This window comes from Somniosus microcephalus, chromosome 8 (assembly GCF_052327205.1).
Source record: "Somniosus microcephalus isolate GS21.2 chromosome 8, FLI_Smic_1.0, whole genome shotgun sequence".
Classification (NCBI taxonomy): Eukaryota; Metazoa; Chordata; class Chondrichthyes; order Squaliformes; family Somniosidae; genus Somniosus; species Somniosus microcephalus.
Window position 1 is genome coordinate 63,440,820 of NC_140994.1, and position 18,503 is coordinate 63,459,322.

At 47.3% G+C, this 18,503-nt stretch overlaps 1 protein-coding gene across 1 annotated transcript in view; it reads left to right on the forward strand.

Annotated features, from left to right (window-relative positions):
• Positions 1-18,503, forward strand: part of plce1 (phospholipase C, epsilon 1) — an 819,762-nt gene that overhangs the window by 740,522 nt on the left and 60,737 nt on the right. The window contains exons 14-21 of the mRNA XM_085994810.1: positions 6,914-7,036; positions 7,412-7,548; positions 14,020-14,252; positions 15,290-15,351; positions 15,855-16,020; positions 16,340-16,447; positions 16,558-16,674; positions 16,777-16,935. Of these exons, the coding sequence (XP_085850936.1) occupies positions 6,914-7,036; positions 7,412-7,548; positions 14,020-14,252; positions 15,290-15,351; positions 15,855-16,020; positions 16,340-16,447; positions 16,558-16,674; positions 16,777-16,935 (1,105 nt within the window). The remainder of the gene's footprint in view (positions 1-6,913; positions 7,037-7,411; positions 7,549-14,019; positions 14,253-15,289; positions 15,352-15,854; positions 16,021-16,339; positions 16,448-16,557; positions 16,675-16,776; positions 16,936-18,503) is intronic.

Consider the following 18,503-nt stretch of genomic DNA (forward strand, 5'->3'; position numbering starts at 1 on the left):
CTGGAGTCACGACTGCAGCCGCAGAAACGCTTGTCTGCTCCCCTCACTATCGAATCCCCTATCACTATTGCTCTTCCGCTCTTCTTCCTCCCCCGCACCCCCCCCCACCCCCCTGTGCAGCTGAGCCACCCATGGTGCCGCGGACTTGGCTCTGGCTGTACACCCCAGAGCAACCATCGCCCCCACTAGTACTCAGAACAGAATAATTGTTGGAGAGCGAGATGCTCTCAGGGGATTCCTGCACTACCTGCCTGGTCCTCCTTTTCTGTCTGGCGGTCACCCATTCCCTCTCTGCCTGCACACTCCCTTACACTGTGGGGTGACCACCTCCTGAAACGTGCTACCCACGAAGCTCTCGGCCTCACGGATGCGCCGCAGTGATGCCAGCTGCTGCTCAAGCTCTGAAGCCCAGAGCTCGAGCTCCTCCAGCTGATGACACTTCCTGCACACGTGGTTGTCCAGGAAAGCATCCTGGATTTCCCACATGGCACAGGATGTGCATTCCACGGGACTGAGCTGCCCTGCCATGCCTTTACTTAAAAGACTATTAACTAACTTACAGAAACTTAAGACTAAGATGTATCTGAATCAAGTTATTAATATAATAAAACAGTTACTAATTTAAGATAGTATTTACTGTTACTAATTTCCAAGTTTCTGCTTAATTCCTAGCCAGCTATTTAACCCCGGCCCCTAACTTGAAGAGCCAAAAAAAACGATGTGACCTTGACCTTTATCAACCAATCAGTTACCAGCTCTCCTCTGTGTTCCTGACCAGGTTCACTGCTCTGCTAGTCCTTTAATCTTTTAATGGAAAAGTAGACAAACAGAAGATAATACAGGGCTATATTGAGAGAACATGATGAGCCAAATGGCTGCCTTCTGTGCTGTAATATTCTATAGTTAAATGATTCTAGTGTCTGCCATTAGATAAGGAACTCCATAAAATACACATCAACCATAAACAAAACTCAGGATCATCAGTATTTAATTTTGTACAGTTCAACAATGCTTCAATTTATTTGAGAAATAATATCTATTTGGCATGCGGTAGCATGATTATTAATATATCCAATATAGTTATTTTCTATTACGACATCCTTGTTTATTAGTGGTATGTCACAGATCACCATCGTTATCTTCGTCAAGCTAGTAGCCTCTTCAAAACAGCTGAGCAACGACAGTGGACCTCTGGTTATCCGTCACAAGGGAGGGAACCTCCCCAGAGGATATGGGGAATTGGTGGATAAGCAAAGTTCCACAGGAGCAAGGATCTCTCTGAGTTTGGGCTTTCTTTGCATCGAATTCCTCTTCAAATTTTACATCAGCTCGTGAATAACTCAACAGAGGATTTGTAAAAACAAAAACTAAAGCAAAATACTGCAGATGTTGGAAATCTTCTTAAAAATAGAAAATGCTGGAAATACTCAGCAGGTCAGGCAGCATCTGTGGAGAGCGAAACAGAGTTTCAGGTCGATGACCCTTCGTCAGAACTGGAAAAAGTTAGAGATGTAACAGGTTTTAAGCAGGTGTAGAGGCAGGGAAAGGGGGAGAGGAGGAAAGAACAAAAGGGAAGGTCTGTGATGTGGTGAAAGGCAGGAGGCCCATCTTTTGTTTCTTTACTTGTCCCATTACTGTTAGATCCGTGATTCTGAGAGTATGATGTTTTTCAATAACCACACGGATGCTGTAACTTAACAATCAACAGGTATTTACTGGAGGAGGGTAGTCTCAAGACTGGGGGTACAGAGGCATGTGCAAGGCTTATATACAGGTGTGGTGACTGCCGGTACTACAGTATACAGGAGCTGTAAAAGTAGTTCTGTCTTAAAGGTACATACACTACAATTCCTCCCCTTTTAGATTAGTAGTACCCCTAATATTCAAATAACAATTAACACTTTAACATGTACATTAAACAACAATAGTCCATTTATAGATTCAGTCTTTGGGGCAGCTTCCTGGTCCTTTTGGGATAGCGCCTTTCCTGAGGTTCTTGTTCTTGGTGCGGAGGCGATTCTGGCCCCTTTTCAACGGGTAGTTCATTGGTTTCCACTGCTACTGGTTCTGAGGTAGATGCTACCGGTATGTCGGGTTCATCCCCAGGTACTCGAGACATGGGGTTGGCTCGTTCCTGTGACACTAAGATCTGATCAACGTGGCATCTCACAATGTTCTCCCCGACATCCACTGTGTACATTAATGGCCCTTGCCTTGTGCATATCGTTTCGGGTTGCCATTTCTCTGTTCGGTAGTCACGGGCCAAGACTGGTTGTCCTACATTGAAGCTCCTTGTCGGCTTCTCATTGATGTGCTGGAATTGTTTATCCACAACATTTCTTCGCACATTTAGTCTGAGCAAGTCCAGACGAGATCTCAACCTTCGGTTAAAGAACATCATGGCCGGGGTCTGGTTGGTAACTGCACGTGTCGCGTTTCGGTAGGCTAATAAGAAATTGTCCACCTTATGCTGTAGTGGAATTTCATCATTGCACATGGCCTTTATCACCTTCTTAAAGGTTTGTACGAACCTCTCAGCCAATCCATTTGTGGCTGGATGATACGGGGCGGATGTGTAATGCCTTACCCCATTCCTTCTCATAAATTTTCAAAACTCTTGGGACACAAACTGTGGTCCATTATCAGAGCAAATCTGCTCTGGCAAGCCGTTTCTGACAAATATGGTCCGTAGGACTGCAATCGTTTTCTCTGTAGTGGTTGAGGACATTTTTATCACCTCCGGCCACTTCGAATGAGCATCCACTACTATTAAGAACATTGAGTCCATGAATGGACCAGCGAAATCAATATGCACCCGTTGCCATGGAGAGGAGGGCCACTCCCATGGGTGTAGAGGGGCATGTGGTGGTGCATTTTGGACCTTCTGGCATCCTGAGCAGCTCTTGGTTAGGTCTTCGATTTGTTGATCGATTCCCGGCCACCACACATAAGCCCTAGCAAGGCTTTTCATTTTCACTCCCCCCAGATGACGTTCATGAAGCTCATTTAGCACTCTCTCCCTTAACTTGGGTGGAATCACCACTCTGGATCCCGACATCACTGTCCCCTGGCATACTGACAGCTGTTCTCTTCTGGATGAGAATGCTGGCAACAGTGAGTCGCCATGTGTTGGCCATCCCCTCACCGTCAAATCATATACCTGAGACAGCGTCGGATCATTGCGGGTCTCCTTCTCTATATCCGCGTTCGTTACTGGCAATCGTTCAATTATTGACAAATAAAATATCTTGATAGGGTCCACTGCTGGTGCTTCCTCCACAGTAGGCAGTGGCAGGCGCGATAGCCCATCAGCGTTTCCATGCTGTTTCGTGCCTTTATATTCTATTTTCACCCTTATTTTTCCTTTGGGGTAGACTTTTTGCCCCGTGTACATCTTCAAGACAATCTCTGTAGCTTTCAAGGGTATATGTGAAAATAGCCGCTTGTAGTCCCTTTGGTTTATGACTGTTAGGGCTGATCCTGTGTCCAATTCCATTTTCACTTGGACTCCGTCTATCTTGAGTGTAACCCAGATAGTCTGGTGATCCTCCATTTTGGTTACCTTATGTAGTTTCAGACAACCCAGCTCCTTGCTTCCGGAGTCTGTGTCACTTTTCTGTTCGTCTGAACTACTGTCCATCACCTTTTGTACCTTTTTGTACTTCTCCTGTGGAGATTTCTTACTGTTGGTTTTCTTCCCAGACCTGCAGACTCTTGCTATGTGTCCTGCTTTTCCACACTGTCTGCACACTTGGTCCTTGAACCAACAATCCTTCTGGTCATGTGTTGTTCTGCCGCAGCGATAACACTTCCCTGTTCCACAGGATATTTCATTGGTGCCATATTCTTGCGGTCTCCGATGTATCTCTGCAGCGCCCCTTGCGGCTGCTTCGTGTGATACTGCCATACTGAAAGCCTTGTCCAGCGTAAGATCCTTTTCTGATAGAAGCCGTTTCTGGGTTCTTTCACTTTGCAGCCCACACACAAACTTGTCCCTTAACGTATCTGCTAATCCCGCTCCAAACTGGCAGTGTTTCGATAGCTTGCGCAGTTCCGTTAGGTACTCAGCATTGCTTTCGTCTTTGTGTTGGTTCCTTTTATGGAACTTAAATCGTTCTGCTATCAGCAGCGGTGTGGGGTTTAAGTGGTCCTGTAGGATTTCTACTATGCTTTCGAAATTCTTGTTCACCGGCTTCTCTGGGGTTATTAGGTTCCGCAGTAACCCATAAGTTTTTGCACCCATGGAATTTAACAAAACCAGTGCTTTCCTAGCATCTGGCACTTCATTCACCCTGCAGTACACCTCAATACGTTCCACATATGTTGCCCAATCTTCGACTTCATTGTCGAACGTAGAGATACTGCCACTCTTCGGCATCCCTGGGTGTGATTTAACTGTAAAAAATGGCGTCTCCTGCGCTTCCCCTTCGTCTCCGCTGGCATAAAATGGCGTCTCCCGTGCTTTCCTTCCTTCCCGCGCTCGCCCTTCTTCTCCGCTGCGGCTTCTAAAAATGGCATCTCCCGCGCTCTTCCTTCTTCTCAGTGGCGTCTCCCGCGCTCTCCCTTCTTCTCCCCACGGACACTGTTCAGCCCTTGAGCCCTGGCTGTTGCTTTACCCTCTCTCTCTCCGTTTTGTTTGTTTTTGGGGTTTTTTCTCGATGCCGCTCGGTTTTCAACCCCCGGCTGCGCCCTGTGCACTTCACCTTCTGTCTTACCCCGTCGACGCTGCTCGGCTTTCTCTCCGCCGTCGGTCGGCTCCAGCCGCCGCTGTCCGGGAAGGGTCTACGCTGTACCTGTCGTCAGTCTCTTGCTGATCGTCATGGCTGGTGAACCAAGCCCGGCTCTCCACAGCCTCCCCTGCGATGTTCACTCTCTGCCGGACGACTGGGCGGTTGCTCGTGGTCGACGCCCGTGTTTCTGGCCTCGACTTTCTTCCACCGCCCTCCCGGAGCAAATCCTCGAAGGGAAATGCAGAGTTGCAGGTAGATTCGAATCGACACTCGTCGTCACTGTTAGATCCGTGATTCTGAGAGTATGATGTTTTTCAATAACCACACGGATGCTGTAACTTAACAATCAACGGGTATTTACTGGAGGAGGGTAGTCTCAAGACTGGGGGTACAGAGGCATGCGCAAGGCTTATATACAGGTGTGGTCACTGCCGGTACTACAGTATACAGGAGCTGTAAAAGTAGTTCTGTCTTAAAGGTACATACACTACAATTACCACCTCCTTTTGCCTTGCACCATTATCCCTTTTGTCATTAAATCACGCCTGCTTTCCACCCTATTTGAAAAGAAACAGTATGTAAAGAGAACAGTATATGGGAGGCTCCTCTATTCTCTGACCACCCACTCTGTGTGTTCCTCTCTCTTGCTATATAGCAGCAACTTAATGTGAGTGGGAGATCAGTGTGGGGGTTTGCCAAGAAAGCAGAAATAGAGAAAATGAACATTGTCCATAGACACGGCTCCTGTATCTGAATATAGAACCGCGAGGTCTGCAGCCTCATCATTCTGCCCTAACAGCTTAAGAAGGGTGGGAAATGCTAAGAGGGAAACTCTTAATACATTAAGCTGTTCTAACACTAGTCTATAGTGAGGCCTGCTGGCCTGCCATTGTTGCAAAAGGAAATGCTGCCATTATTTGGTTAACCTCTGATCTAACACTATCAGAGGATAATATTCTCCTCTGTAAATCTGTTCTGCATTGATGTTACAGTCCCTACCATTATCCTGGATAGCCGCCTCTATTGGGCAAATGGCGCTAAACATTTGCCATTGCCAGAGGTGTCAATTACAAAGGCGCCATTTAAACCGTATTAAGCGGGCCAACTATTTTGGGCAGTCAAAGCAGCTGTTTGCACCTCGTTTAAGTGCAGTTTCTTTACAATCTCGGTTATCCCCTATTTCCCATCACAAATTCCAGGCTCTGTTCTACAATCAGGTTGATGACAAACCTCGAGTAAGTATCTGAACAGTGTCACTTAGTTGTGAAAGTCTCGACCTTCCAGGCTCCAGGTGTAGACATTTGCATTGTGTAATTCCCTTCATAGTGCCGCACTGCCTTGAAAGAAAAACAGGCTTCAAACTGTCCTTGAAATGGGGCACTGACAACGACAAGTCATGGTTGCTGTCTCTCTGTGTAGATACATTCCATAGGATGGCTACAGAGACCAGATTGACTTCAGTAAATCATCTGAGTAAATACACAGAAAACACACCCGTACTGCAATGGCAATAGTGTCAGAAGATAGCACAATCTCTGCTTTTCAGTGGTTCTACACCTGTGGAATGGATGAGGAATGTTTAACTTTTGTTACGGATTTCTGATCGTGTTGCCGGCCAGCTCCGGGAGCTTGGCCGGCAGGTTACACTGCGTATTGAAATTATTTTTAATTTTATTAACGCTACCCCGTTATACCGGCCATCGCGTATAGCTAGAATCCTCGAATAGTACAGAAGGGAAAATCCTGTGCACGCAAACCCGCCCGCTATAAGCGATGGGGACTGTGTCGCAGTAGGATAATAATGAACAGGCCTGTGAGACAGGTTTTTAAAATCTGTATTTTAATAAATGTCATTGCTGACATTAGCTCTAAAGTTTTAACAATTAACACTTCACCAAATTCCATTCATGTAAATGAAGTATTATAACTGTTATCGGTTGCAGATCAAACTGTACATAATGATATGAGTTTACAGTAGTGAATTCTTTCAGGCCTTGCTTAAAAAATGGCATTTCAACAGTTAACTGAAGGTATATTTTAAACTACCAATCTGTGTTGAGGCTGAGGTGCTTCATAGAGTCCAAGACAATAGGGATTTTATTCACAGACGGTCGCTATCCACTTCCTGTTGTCCCGACTGTTTTATGTTTGTTATCTAATGCTGTTTTTTGGTCTCCGTGTAGCACAAGAGGGAGTAACAGCTGGCACGGACGGGTGAAAGGAGGGCTGAAAGGATTCCAGGACTTCATGGTCTCTGACAGTAACATGAGCTTCGTTGAGTTTGTTGAACTTTTTAAATCATTCAGGTAAATGCGATCACGTTGTACTACCATGACTAAAATATTCTCACCATTTTCTCTTGGGTCACAAGGTGATTATTGCCAGTAATTTTGGATATTAAGGGATATGGGGATAGTGCAGGAAAGTGGAGATAAGGTCGAAGATCAGCCATGATCTTATTGAATGGCGGAGCAGGCTCAAGGGGCTGAATGGCTGACTCCTGCTCCTATTTCATATGTTCTTGTGTTCTTAAACAGACATTGAACCTGGGTAATGCCACTTTATGGGTTTGAAACCCAACTGTTTGAAAAATGTTCTTATTTCAGTGAAATGTTAATTTGTGCTTAGTGAGTGTGCATGTAGAACCAGGACATTCACTCCTTTTTTGTTTATGGAATTAGTGTCCGAAGTCGGAAGGACCTGAAGGATCTTTTTGACATTTACTCTGTGTCGTGTAATCGCTCTGGCTCAGAATCCACCCCACTGTACACAAACCTGACGATAGATGACAAGATCAGCGGGCTGCAGCCTGACCTAGGTCAGTGATCCCCAGCAATGTTACTTTGATCATTTACTTGGTGCATTTCAGGTCTCCGCACCATTTCGGGATTTGTGATGTTAAAAGGGGCACAACCTTCATGGAAAAAGCTTTGAGAAAATAGTATTTTTGTTTGTTTAGGAAGGCAGTAAACAATGAGTTAAATTCCTCATCAGTGCATCACTTGCATCTGACACTGTTGTTGTAAAAATGATACAGGCCTCTTTCAGCTTTTGCCCTTCTTAAATAACATAAGGTTCGCCAAACACTTCATCTACAAAGGGATTCTTTGTACACTGGGTCCTGGCTATAATGTTGTCATTGGGAATCACAAAAAACAAGTTTCTCTGTTCAACAGGCAGGGCTTCTGAGAGATTGGCCCGACAATTTTATTCCTTTCTAACTAATAAGTTGAGCTCCCTTCTTGGCACAGTGGGTAAGTGCAGCCGCAGTGCACTAGTGAGCCACAAGGACTTGAAGTCTGAGCCCTGATCTCAGCAGGCGTCAGCATCTTTGCACTTGGGAGAGGGAAAATTGGTCAGGGTTCCAACTTCTCATAACTATCCAGTCACCACTCCCCCCAAACTGGAGTGTGTGTGCATGTAAATGTTAGAATCAGTAGCCGTGAAGATCAGGAGAGATCCCTGCACAGAGAGGAGGAGTAGGAGAGATGCATGCACAGAAAGGAGGAGTAGGAGAGATCCATGCACAGAGAGAAGAAGCAGGAGAGATCCCTGCACAGAGAGGAGGAGCAGGAGAGATCCCTGCACAGAGAGGAGGAGCAGGAGAGATCCCTGCACAGAGAGGAGGAGCAGGAGAGATCCCTGCACAGAGAGGAGGAGCAGGAGAGATCCCTGCACAGAGAGGAGGAGCAGGAGAGATCCCTGCACAGAGAGGAGGAGCAGGAGAGATCCCTGCACAGAGAGGAGGAGCAGGAGAGATCCCTGCACAGAGAGGAGGAGCAGGAGAGATCCATGCACAGAGAGGAGGAGCAGGAGAGATCCCTGCACAGAAAGGAGGAGCAGGAGAGATCCCTGCACAGAGAGGAGGAGCAGGAGAGATCCATGCACAGAGAGGAGGAGCAGGAGAGATCCCTGCACAGAGAGGAGGAGCAGGAGAAATCCCTGCACAGAGAGGAGGAGCAGGAGAGATCCCTGTGATGAAATATTCCATTCATCACTCATCAGTATTTCTCTGCCTATGACTGTGGTTGGTTTCAGTTTCATTTCCATTGTATTGTACTGTGTGTAGGGCGCCGCCCATACCTGGCTCCTATGTAAGCTGGCCCAGCCTGCAGCACATCCAGTACGGCAGACCTCTGGATGGAAGATACATTCTCCTCTGTGTGTTACCTTCTAAGTCAATAAAAGCCTTGTTTTGTTTCGCTAACATCGAGTCTCGGATTTATTGAGGCACATCAATTTTATTGACTTAATTTTCAACACAATGGATCAACTGTTGAAACCCGAACGTTTGGATTTGGACCAGCATGCTTCGGACGCATCGGCACGCTTCGGACACTGGTTTACGTGTATGGAATTCTTCCTGGACAATTCCGCAGCCGTCAAAGACGCTACGGACGCTGCGAGTATGAAACTCGGAATTCTGCGGAATTGGGTAAGCCACCGGGTTTACCCCCTCATCCAAGACGCTGACACGTACCCGGCCGCCTGCGACATCTTAAAGGCGCATTACCAGCAGCCTACGAATGAGGTGTATGCTAGGCATCTGCTCGCTACTCGCGCACAGCGACCTGGGGAATCGGTGGAGGAGTTCCTAGGTACCCTGAAAACGCTTAGCAAAGACTGCAAGTGCCAAGATGTAAAAGCCGCAGTGTACACTGACGAGCTTGTTCGCGATGCCTTTATCACAGGCCTCAGCTCCACTTACATCCGGCAGAGACTGCTGGAAAAAACGGGATTGGACCTGAAACAGGCTGCGGACACAGCACGATCCCTGGATGTGGCACAGAGAAACTCGGACGCCTACTCTTCAGCCCGCGCCGTCCACGCCGCCACGTGTGCACCAAGGGCGCCGCCATCTTGGAAGGCATCTTCCCCGCCCGGCAGCCCGACACCGTCGGGGCCCTGCTCTCCCCCCAGAAGCCCTACGACAGCCGCGACGCGTCGGGGACCCAACTGCTACTTCTGCGGGCAGCCGAAGCACACCAGAAACCTGTGCCCGGCGAAAGGCACCACCTGCTTTAAGTGCGGTAAGAAGGGGCACTTCGGGAAGGTGTGCAGAGGGAACCCCGCCGGAAAACCCGCCTGCGCCGTGGGAGCGGCCATCTTGGACGCCATCTTGCCCGACCTCGTGGGGTCCGCCATCTTGTGAGCAGACAGCGTGGACGCCATCTTGTCTCGATCAGAGCCCTACAGTGGCATCGGTCACAGTGGACCAGACCAGGCCGCACCCGCTATCCAAATCAATGGTGGACATCGAGGTAAACGGGTGCAGGGTTAAATGTTTAATTGACAGTGGAAGCACGGAGAGTTTTATCCACCCTGAACTGGTACAACAACTCTCCCTAAAGGTGGTCCCTACTCGGGGTACCATCGCTATGGCTGATAAAACCCAGACATCGACCATTATGGGTTACTGCACGGTACAATTGTCCGTTAACGGAACTGTATACGATAATTTTAAAGTATTAATCATGAAGAATCTATGTGCGAGCGTGATCTTGGGCCTGGATTTCCAGTGCTACCACCAAAGCATCACGCTCAATTACGGTGGGTCCCAGCCGCCCCTCACAGTGTGCGGTCTGGCTACCCTGAAAGTAAAGCCGCCTTCGCTATTCGCGAACCTTACCCCTAACTGCCGGCCAATAGCGACCAAAAGCAGGAGGTACAGCTGGGAGGACAGGCGGTTTATCGCGACCGAGGTAGACAGGCTCCTGAAAGAGCGCATTATTGAACGCAGCAATAGCCCGTGGCGCGCCCAAGTGGTGGTGGTAAGGGGTAGCGAGAAGAAACGGATGGTGATCGACTATAGCCAAACGATCAACAGGTACACCCAACTAGACGCCTACCCGCTACCCCGCATATCAGAAATGGTGAACCAAATCGCCCAATACCGGGTGTTCTCCACCATCGACCTCAAGTCAGCGTACCACCAGCTCCCTATCAGACCAGAGGACCGCCCGTACACCGCCTTCGAGGCGAACGGACGCCTCTACCAATTCCTCAGAGTCCCCTTTGGGGTGACGAATGGGGTCTTGGTCTTCCAGAGGGAGATGGACCGCATGGTCGATGACCACCACTTGCAGGCAACCTTCCCCTACCTCGACAACGTCACCATCTGCGGTCACAACCAGCAGGATCACGACTCGAACCTCGAGAGGTTCCTGAAAACCGCACAAAAACTCAACCTCACCTACAACGAGGACAAGTGCGTTTACAACACCACGCGCCTCTGCATACTAGGCAGCGTGGTGGAGAATGGGGAAATCGGACCAGACCCCGACCGATTGCGCCCCCTACGGGAGCTGCCCCTGCCCAACACTCCCAAAGCCCTGAAAAGGTGCCTGGGGTTATTTTCTTATTATTCCCAATGGGTCCCCAACTACTCCGACAAAGCCCGCCCCCTCTTGAAAGCATCCTCTTTTCCGCTCTCTGCTGAGGCCCATGCCGCTTTCAAAAGCATTAAGCGGGATATTGAGCGGGCCACACTACAGGCAGTGGACGAGAACACTCCCTTTCAAGTGGAAAGTGATGCGTCTGACTTTACCTTGGCGGCCACCCTCAACCAGGCGGGGCGGCCCGTAGCTTTCTTCTCGAGGACCCTCCAAGGGCCCGAGATCAGACACTCCTCCGTAGAAAAGGAGGCCCAAGCCATCGTGGAGGCAGTGCGCCACTGGCGGCACTACCTAGCCGGCAAACGCTTCACCCTACTTACCGACCAACAGTCGGTAGCGTTTATGTTCAATAATAAACAGAGGGGGAAGATTAAAAATGATAAGATTCTTAGGTGGCGGATCGAGCTCTCCACCTTCGATTATGACATCATTTACCGGCCAGGGGCCCTTAACGAATCCCCCGACGCCCTCTCACGAGGGATGTGTGCCAGCGCCACCGGGGATCGGCTACAGACCCTCCACAATGACCTCTGCCACCCAGGGGTCACGCGGCTGTTCCACTTCATAAAGTCCCGCAACTTACCCTACTCGATTGAGGAAGTTTGGTCCCTGACCAGGAACTGTCGCACTTGCGCTGAGTGCAAGCCTCGGTTCTACCGCCCAGATAGAGCCCACTTAATCAAAGCTACACGGCCCTTTGAGCGGCTCAGCTTAGATTTCAAGGGCCCCCTCCCGTCCGTCGACCGCAATGTTTACTTCCTGAACATTGTGGACGAATACTCTCGTTTCCCATTCGCCTTCCCCTGCCCAGACATGACCAGCGCCACGGTCATTAAATGCCTCAACAGCCTGTTCTGCCTGTTCGGTATGCCGAGCTACATCCATACGGATAGGGGGGCGTCCTTCATGAGTGAAGAGCTACGCCAGTACATGCTGTCCAGGGGGATCGCCACGAGCCGTACCACCAGCTACAACCCCCGGGGTAACGGTCAAGTGGAGCGAGAGAACGGGACAGTATGGAAAGCAGTCACTCTAGCTCTAAGGACCAAAGGCCTCCCTATCTCCCGCTGGCAGGAAGTCCTCCCAGATGTGCTCCATTCGATACGGTCGCTATTGTGTACTGCCACTAATGCCACGCCTCACGAGCGAATGTTTGTCTTTCCCCGGAAATCCACCTCAGGCGTATCCATGCCGTCATGGCTCTCCACCCCAGGTCCGGTATTCGTGCGAAGGCATGTGAGGGGCCACAAGACAGACCCTCTCGTGGAGTCAGTGCACCTACTCCACGCCAACCCCCAATACGCGTATGTCCGGCACGCCGATGGAAGGGAGGACACCGTGTCCATAAAAGACGTCGCCCCTGCCGGTAACGACAACAACCACGACAACAGCAGCAACAACGACCACAGCAACACTTACCCACCCACTACTCTTTCATCACCCCCGGAAGAACATCGACCAACGGTACCCCCACCAACTACCCCTTCAACAACCCTGGCGGCACCCCCGGCAGAGACCCAGGAGGCCACCGGGGACACCCAGCCGACACCCGCGGCACCACAACAGCCACGTCGGTCGCAGAGGACTATCAAACCCCCGAACAGACTAAATCTATAGAAGGGGTGAATGTGATGAAATATTCCATTCATCACTCATCAGTATTTCTCTGCCTGTGACTGTGGTTGGTTTCAGTTTCATTTCCATTGTATTGTACTGTGTGTAGGGCTCCGCCCATACCTGGCTCCTATGAGTCTCGGATTTATTGAGGCACATCGATCCCTGCACAGAGAGGAGGAGCGGGAGAGATCCCTGCACAGAGAGGAGGAGCGGGAGAGATCCCTGCACAGAGAGGAGGAGCGGGAGAGATCCCTGCACAGAGAGGAGGAGCGGGAGAGATCCCTGCACAGAGAGGAGGAGCGGGAGAGATCCCTGCACAGAGAGGAGGAGCGGGAGAGATCCCTGCACAGAGAGGAGGAGCGGGAGAGATCCCTGCACAGAGAGGTGGAGCAGGAGAAGTAGATACACAGACAGAAAGCGACGTGGATGCACAGAAGACTCGATAATTGGCACAGAAAAAAATAAATATTGAACTTCCGAATGATTTAAGAGTAGAAATTACAGTTGGTAATGTTGTTGTGTAAACATTGAATCCACTTGTACCAAGCTTCTCCCTCTGGTATTTAAAAGAGGTTTTCCTGTATTTATTTTAAAAGAGTTAACACTTCTGGTAACAGAGCAGAAAGAGGAATTCACAGAATCACAGAATCACAGAAACCCCACAGTGCAGATAGAGGCCATTTCGGCCCATCGAGCCTGCACCGACACATATCCCACCCGATCCCCGTAACCCCAACACATATCCCACCCTATCCCTGTAACCCCACCTATTTAATCCCCCTAACACTAAGGGTCAATTTATCATAGCCAATCAACCTAACCCGCACATCTTTGGACTGTGGGAGGAAACCGGAGCACCCGGAGAAAACCCACGCAAACACGGGGAGAATGTTCAGTACCAGTAGGTTAAGTGTTCATAACATTACTGCCAGTAATTATTCTTTGCTTCTTATTTTAAACCCATTTCATTTTCTGTTATGATCTATATCCTTCTCAGTCACATTGGAACAATAGTAATATTGATAAAGTTAATTAGGGTAAATTTATTTCACACCTTAAGGAAAAAAGGTCACAAAACTCTTAACAAGAATTGATTCTAATTAGTGTTGAGTTCCTTAACTAAAAACAGTTTACTTTTTAAAAATTCATTCATGGGATGTGGGCATCGCTGGCAAAGCCACCATTTATTATACAACATTTTTAGCGGTTGACATTGAAATATAACACTTGAAATTATTAATAATAAAGAATAATAAACTTTACTCTGGTTTGTCTAGACCTTTTGACAAGAAATGTATCTGATCTTGGCCTGTTTATAAAGAGTCGACAGCAAGTATCAGATAATCAGAGACAGATTTCCGATTACATTGCTGCTACCAGCATAGTGACCAATCGAGTGGAAATCGCCTCCCTGGGTGAGTGTGGAATGGGAATTCAGCAACTGAATGACTTCCTGGTCAACTGTCAAGGGGAGAACCACACCTACGATGAAATCCTCAGCATTATCCAGGTTTGAGAGATTTATTGTTCTAAAAATACCTCCGCACAGTATGCAAACTGGGAGTGCACAACTGAACTGAATATTCACCCCATTTTAAGTAATACCAGGCTGACTATTGTTATCCTCCTGTCAAAGTTTCTCGGTGCTAGTCTTCTGATGGGTGATGTGTACCTGTTTATGTACTTTTCCCCCATTAAGAGGTTGGGCAGTTGCAGGACTGGTGAATGGAAATCTTTTTTCACTTTGCACTCAGTGGCAGCCCTAGATGCTTGAAATGTCCACGGCAACTCTCCAGAATTACCCTCACCATGTAGTCACGGTGATTGCAGAAGAGCATCTGCTGTTGCTCCAGTAAATCTTTTTCATTTTCCATCCAGCCGATCTTTACGGCCAACCACATTGAGATCGCCAGATTAATACCAGTTGTGCCAAATCTGTAGATTTATGCTGTCTGGGAGCTGGGTGAAAATTGCTGACTTATTTCATGTGGAACCCTCGACAGCAGACAGACTTTCACCCTGTCAGTCTGAGCCCGATCCCACAAGAGAGGGGGCAGTGCGCTAACCTAGGGTTGTCCAAACTATAGCCTGTGGCCTACGTGAAGCCCCTGAGCCCTGGCAATCAGGCCCTCGAAGCCCAGCCAATTTAATCCTGTTTTACACGTTTTCTTATTCACTGGTTTGTCCTGTTTGGATTTAGTGAGTCTGAAGATTTGGGAAGGGCTGCTTTTAGCGCTGTTGTATCCGGAATCCTAAATCAGAACACCAAGATCGATTAGTATCAGTAATGTGCAACATACAGTAATTAACAAGAACATTTGTATGAGGCCCTCAAGGCGCCATAGTACACACCAATGCAGCCCACAGACAAAAAACTTGGACAGTTTTTGCAATAGCCAGTACCCATGATAGCTGATTGTTTGCAATGATAAATATTATGTGTATTTATGCAGAAAACTGCTATGTATTAACTTGATGTAATTCTTTCTACCAAATAAACAGTGTTTCATGTTTTGTTGGAAAAATAATATATTAATTCCCTCCCAGAAATTTGAGCCATCAGTCAACATGCGGCAACAGGGACTGATGTCATTTGAGGGCTTTGCAAGGTAATGCTTGGTTTTGTTAAACTGCTGATTTATTTGAGAAAAGGACATCAAGCCCATACACGCTTGGCCCCGTCCTTTGGCTGATTCCAGCCGCGTGCACTAACCAGTGTTTATTGGTGTTTGTCAATGTCGAGCCCTGGTCAAGATGTGCTCCAAAATTACCACACCCACAGCCACCAAATACCTTACCGTTCAGATTCCAGGATATCACCACCAGCCCACACTGAAGGGCAGCATTTTGGCACAGGGTGCTGCCAACTAAAGGTTCATGTACAATGTTTATGGCTCTTTCATTAGAACAGAAAATGATGCATGAAGTAGAGGGGGCTGGGCGGAAGGTAATGGAGAAAGAGAAACGAGGGGAATGGTAATGCCTATATGTGCTTTATAACATTAGTGATAGCTGAAAACAAGTTTATTGTGTTTATATAGAAGATGCACTGTAATTTTTATCTACTGGGTTTTATATATGTATATATCTTTTTATAAAATACTATATTCAGGTTTCTAATGGACAAGGAGAATGTTGCTTCAAAGAACGATGAATCCCAAGTTAATGTTGAGAATTTACAGTATCCACTTTCATATTATTACATCGAATCCTCTCACAACACTTACCTCACTGGGCATCAACTGAAAGGAGAATCCTCTGTGGAACTTTACAGCCAGGTATCAGATTATTAATACCTATCTCTCCTCCTCTTGTGTCTCTATATCTGTTTACTCGCTTGGTTTTTATCTTGCTGTGTCTCACTTTTTTTTCTGCCTTTTTTTGCCTGTGTCTCTCTGTCTGCCTCTCTCTCTCTCTCTTTCTCTGTCTCTTGCCCTCTCTCTCTCTCACACACATTTTCTCTGTCTCTTGCCCTTTCTCTTTCTCTCTCTCGCTCTTGCTTGCGCTCTCTCTCTCACCCTTTCTCTTTCAATTCCATATACTTCATGAAAGCTCCATTAGTTCTCTGGTTAATTAGTATCAATTTCCGATTTTCAGGTGCTGCTGCAGGGGTGCCGGAGTGTGGAGCTGGACTGCTGGGATGGCGATGATGGTATGCCAATCATATATCACGGACACACTCTCACCACAAAAATCCCGTTTAAGGTGCAGTTCGATTTTAGTTTCTTTTAAAATGCCTTGGCTTGTGTGTTACAAGTGAATATATGTCACTAATTATCGGGATCATAGCTGTTCAAATGTATTTTCTCTCCAAGGATGTCGTCGAATCAATCAATCGCAGTGCCTTCGTAAACTCTGAGATGCCAGTGATTTTGTCAATAGAGAATCACTGCTCCTTGCCTCAGCAGCGGAAGATGGCAGAAATCGTTAAGGTGAGTATTCCGACTCTCCAGCCCGTGTGCTGGGGCAGCTGACCTACCGTCACTGTCAGCTGAGCTCAAACCTGCACTCACCGGTGCTTTCTGTTTCTTTAGAATGTATTTGGAGACAAGCTGGTGACAAAATTTTTGTTTGAGAGCGACTTTGCGGATAATCCAATGCTCCCATCAGTGTGGCAACTCAAAGGGAAAATCCTTCTCAAAAACAAGAAACTGAAGGCCCATCAGACTCCAGTGGATATACTTAAACAAAAGGTAAAGCTTTGTTCCAGCTTTTCAGGTTGATTATAATAGTTTATATTCTCTGTTAGTCTCGCAATTTCATCATGATGTTGTATTTTATTGTTGGTATCAGATAATGTTATGAAAGTCCAGATGAAGCCATCACACCGCAGAGCAACCAGACTAGGAATTGGCAGGGTACAAATTTGTCTTGGACTTTAGTACAATGCGGGCAAAACTTCGATGGAACTGAATATTGGCAGGGCATATAACATGTGCCCCCTGCCATACCACCCAAGACAAATTTCTACCCCAGTGTGTCTGAAGGTAATGGGACAGGTTTTCCTGTTCCTGCACTTGGCTGTATTGGATCACACATAGAGGAAAGTCAGGCGGGAATGATCGCACACCAGAAAGTGAACCTACCTGATTTTCCATCCATTCATTGAAATGGACAATAAATCAGGGGTGCATTCCTCCCCCCACTGATTTTCATCCATGCTCTGTAACCAGGCAATCCAATGCAGTCTGGCAAAGGAACAGGGAAATCTTCCTCATTATCTCCCTGATCAAAATTCCAGTTCAATCAGTTGTTCTACTGAACTGGAACTGAAGTAAATTCTCAGAGCAGTAAGGAGATTGTTTACAAAAAGAAAATACTGCAGATGCTGGAAATCTGAAATAAAAACAGAAAATGCTGGAGAAACTCAGCAGGTCAGGCAGCATCTGTGAAGAGAGAAACAGAATTAACGTTTCAGGTCGATGACCTTTCGTCAGAACTGGAAAAAAGCAGGAAATGGAATAGATTTTTAAGCAAGTGTAGAGGCTGGGAAAGTGGGGAGGGGATGAAAGAACAAAAGGTAAGGTCTGTGATAGGATAGAAGGTGGAAGAGGTTAAGAGACATTAAGAGATATTCAAGGCAAAAGGAGATGGTAAAGGAGATTGTTTATTCACCTAGTGCTGTCGGTAATTTTGAACAATGAGATAGAAATATAAAGGCTTACTTTAGCTTCTCCACGCAGCTCTATGGGTTTGGGCCCATAAACACAAAACTCCTCCTAATTTAGCAGTAAATCTTCGAGAGAAGTCCTTGTGAGGGAAGTCAAAAATCTCACCCTGGTGCAGTTGGAGTGCTTCCCTGAGGTTAAGTTAAGGGGCACTGGAAAGGTATCTTTACCCTTTTACAGTTGGTTTCCATCTGACTTGGAAGTGCTTGATGCAGATACTCAATGACCAAACTGGAAAAGATGTTCCTCTCCCCAGCGCTAACACCTTGATGAGCGCCAACACTCACCCTAATCTTTTAATATTTGTTAAGGCTTGCCTATTTATCAGTGAACTTGAAATAAAGGCAGAATGACTTATAAATAACCTCTTAAAGGTAAATTCAGTTATCCTGCAATATTGTAGCCCTATCTCCAATTCCTGCTCCCTTTGAGTTCGGCTACCCTGCTGGGAATGCGGGATTGCAGATTTTACATGATTTCTGGAGATCCTCTCAACTCACCAGAGCTCCGAAAGGGATATCATTTGAAGCCTTTTTTTGGAACCTAAGAACAGGAGGAGGCCAATCAGCCCCTCGAGTCCGTTGTGTCATTCA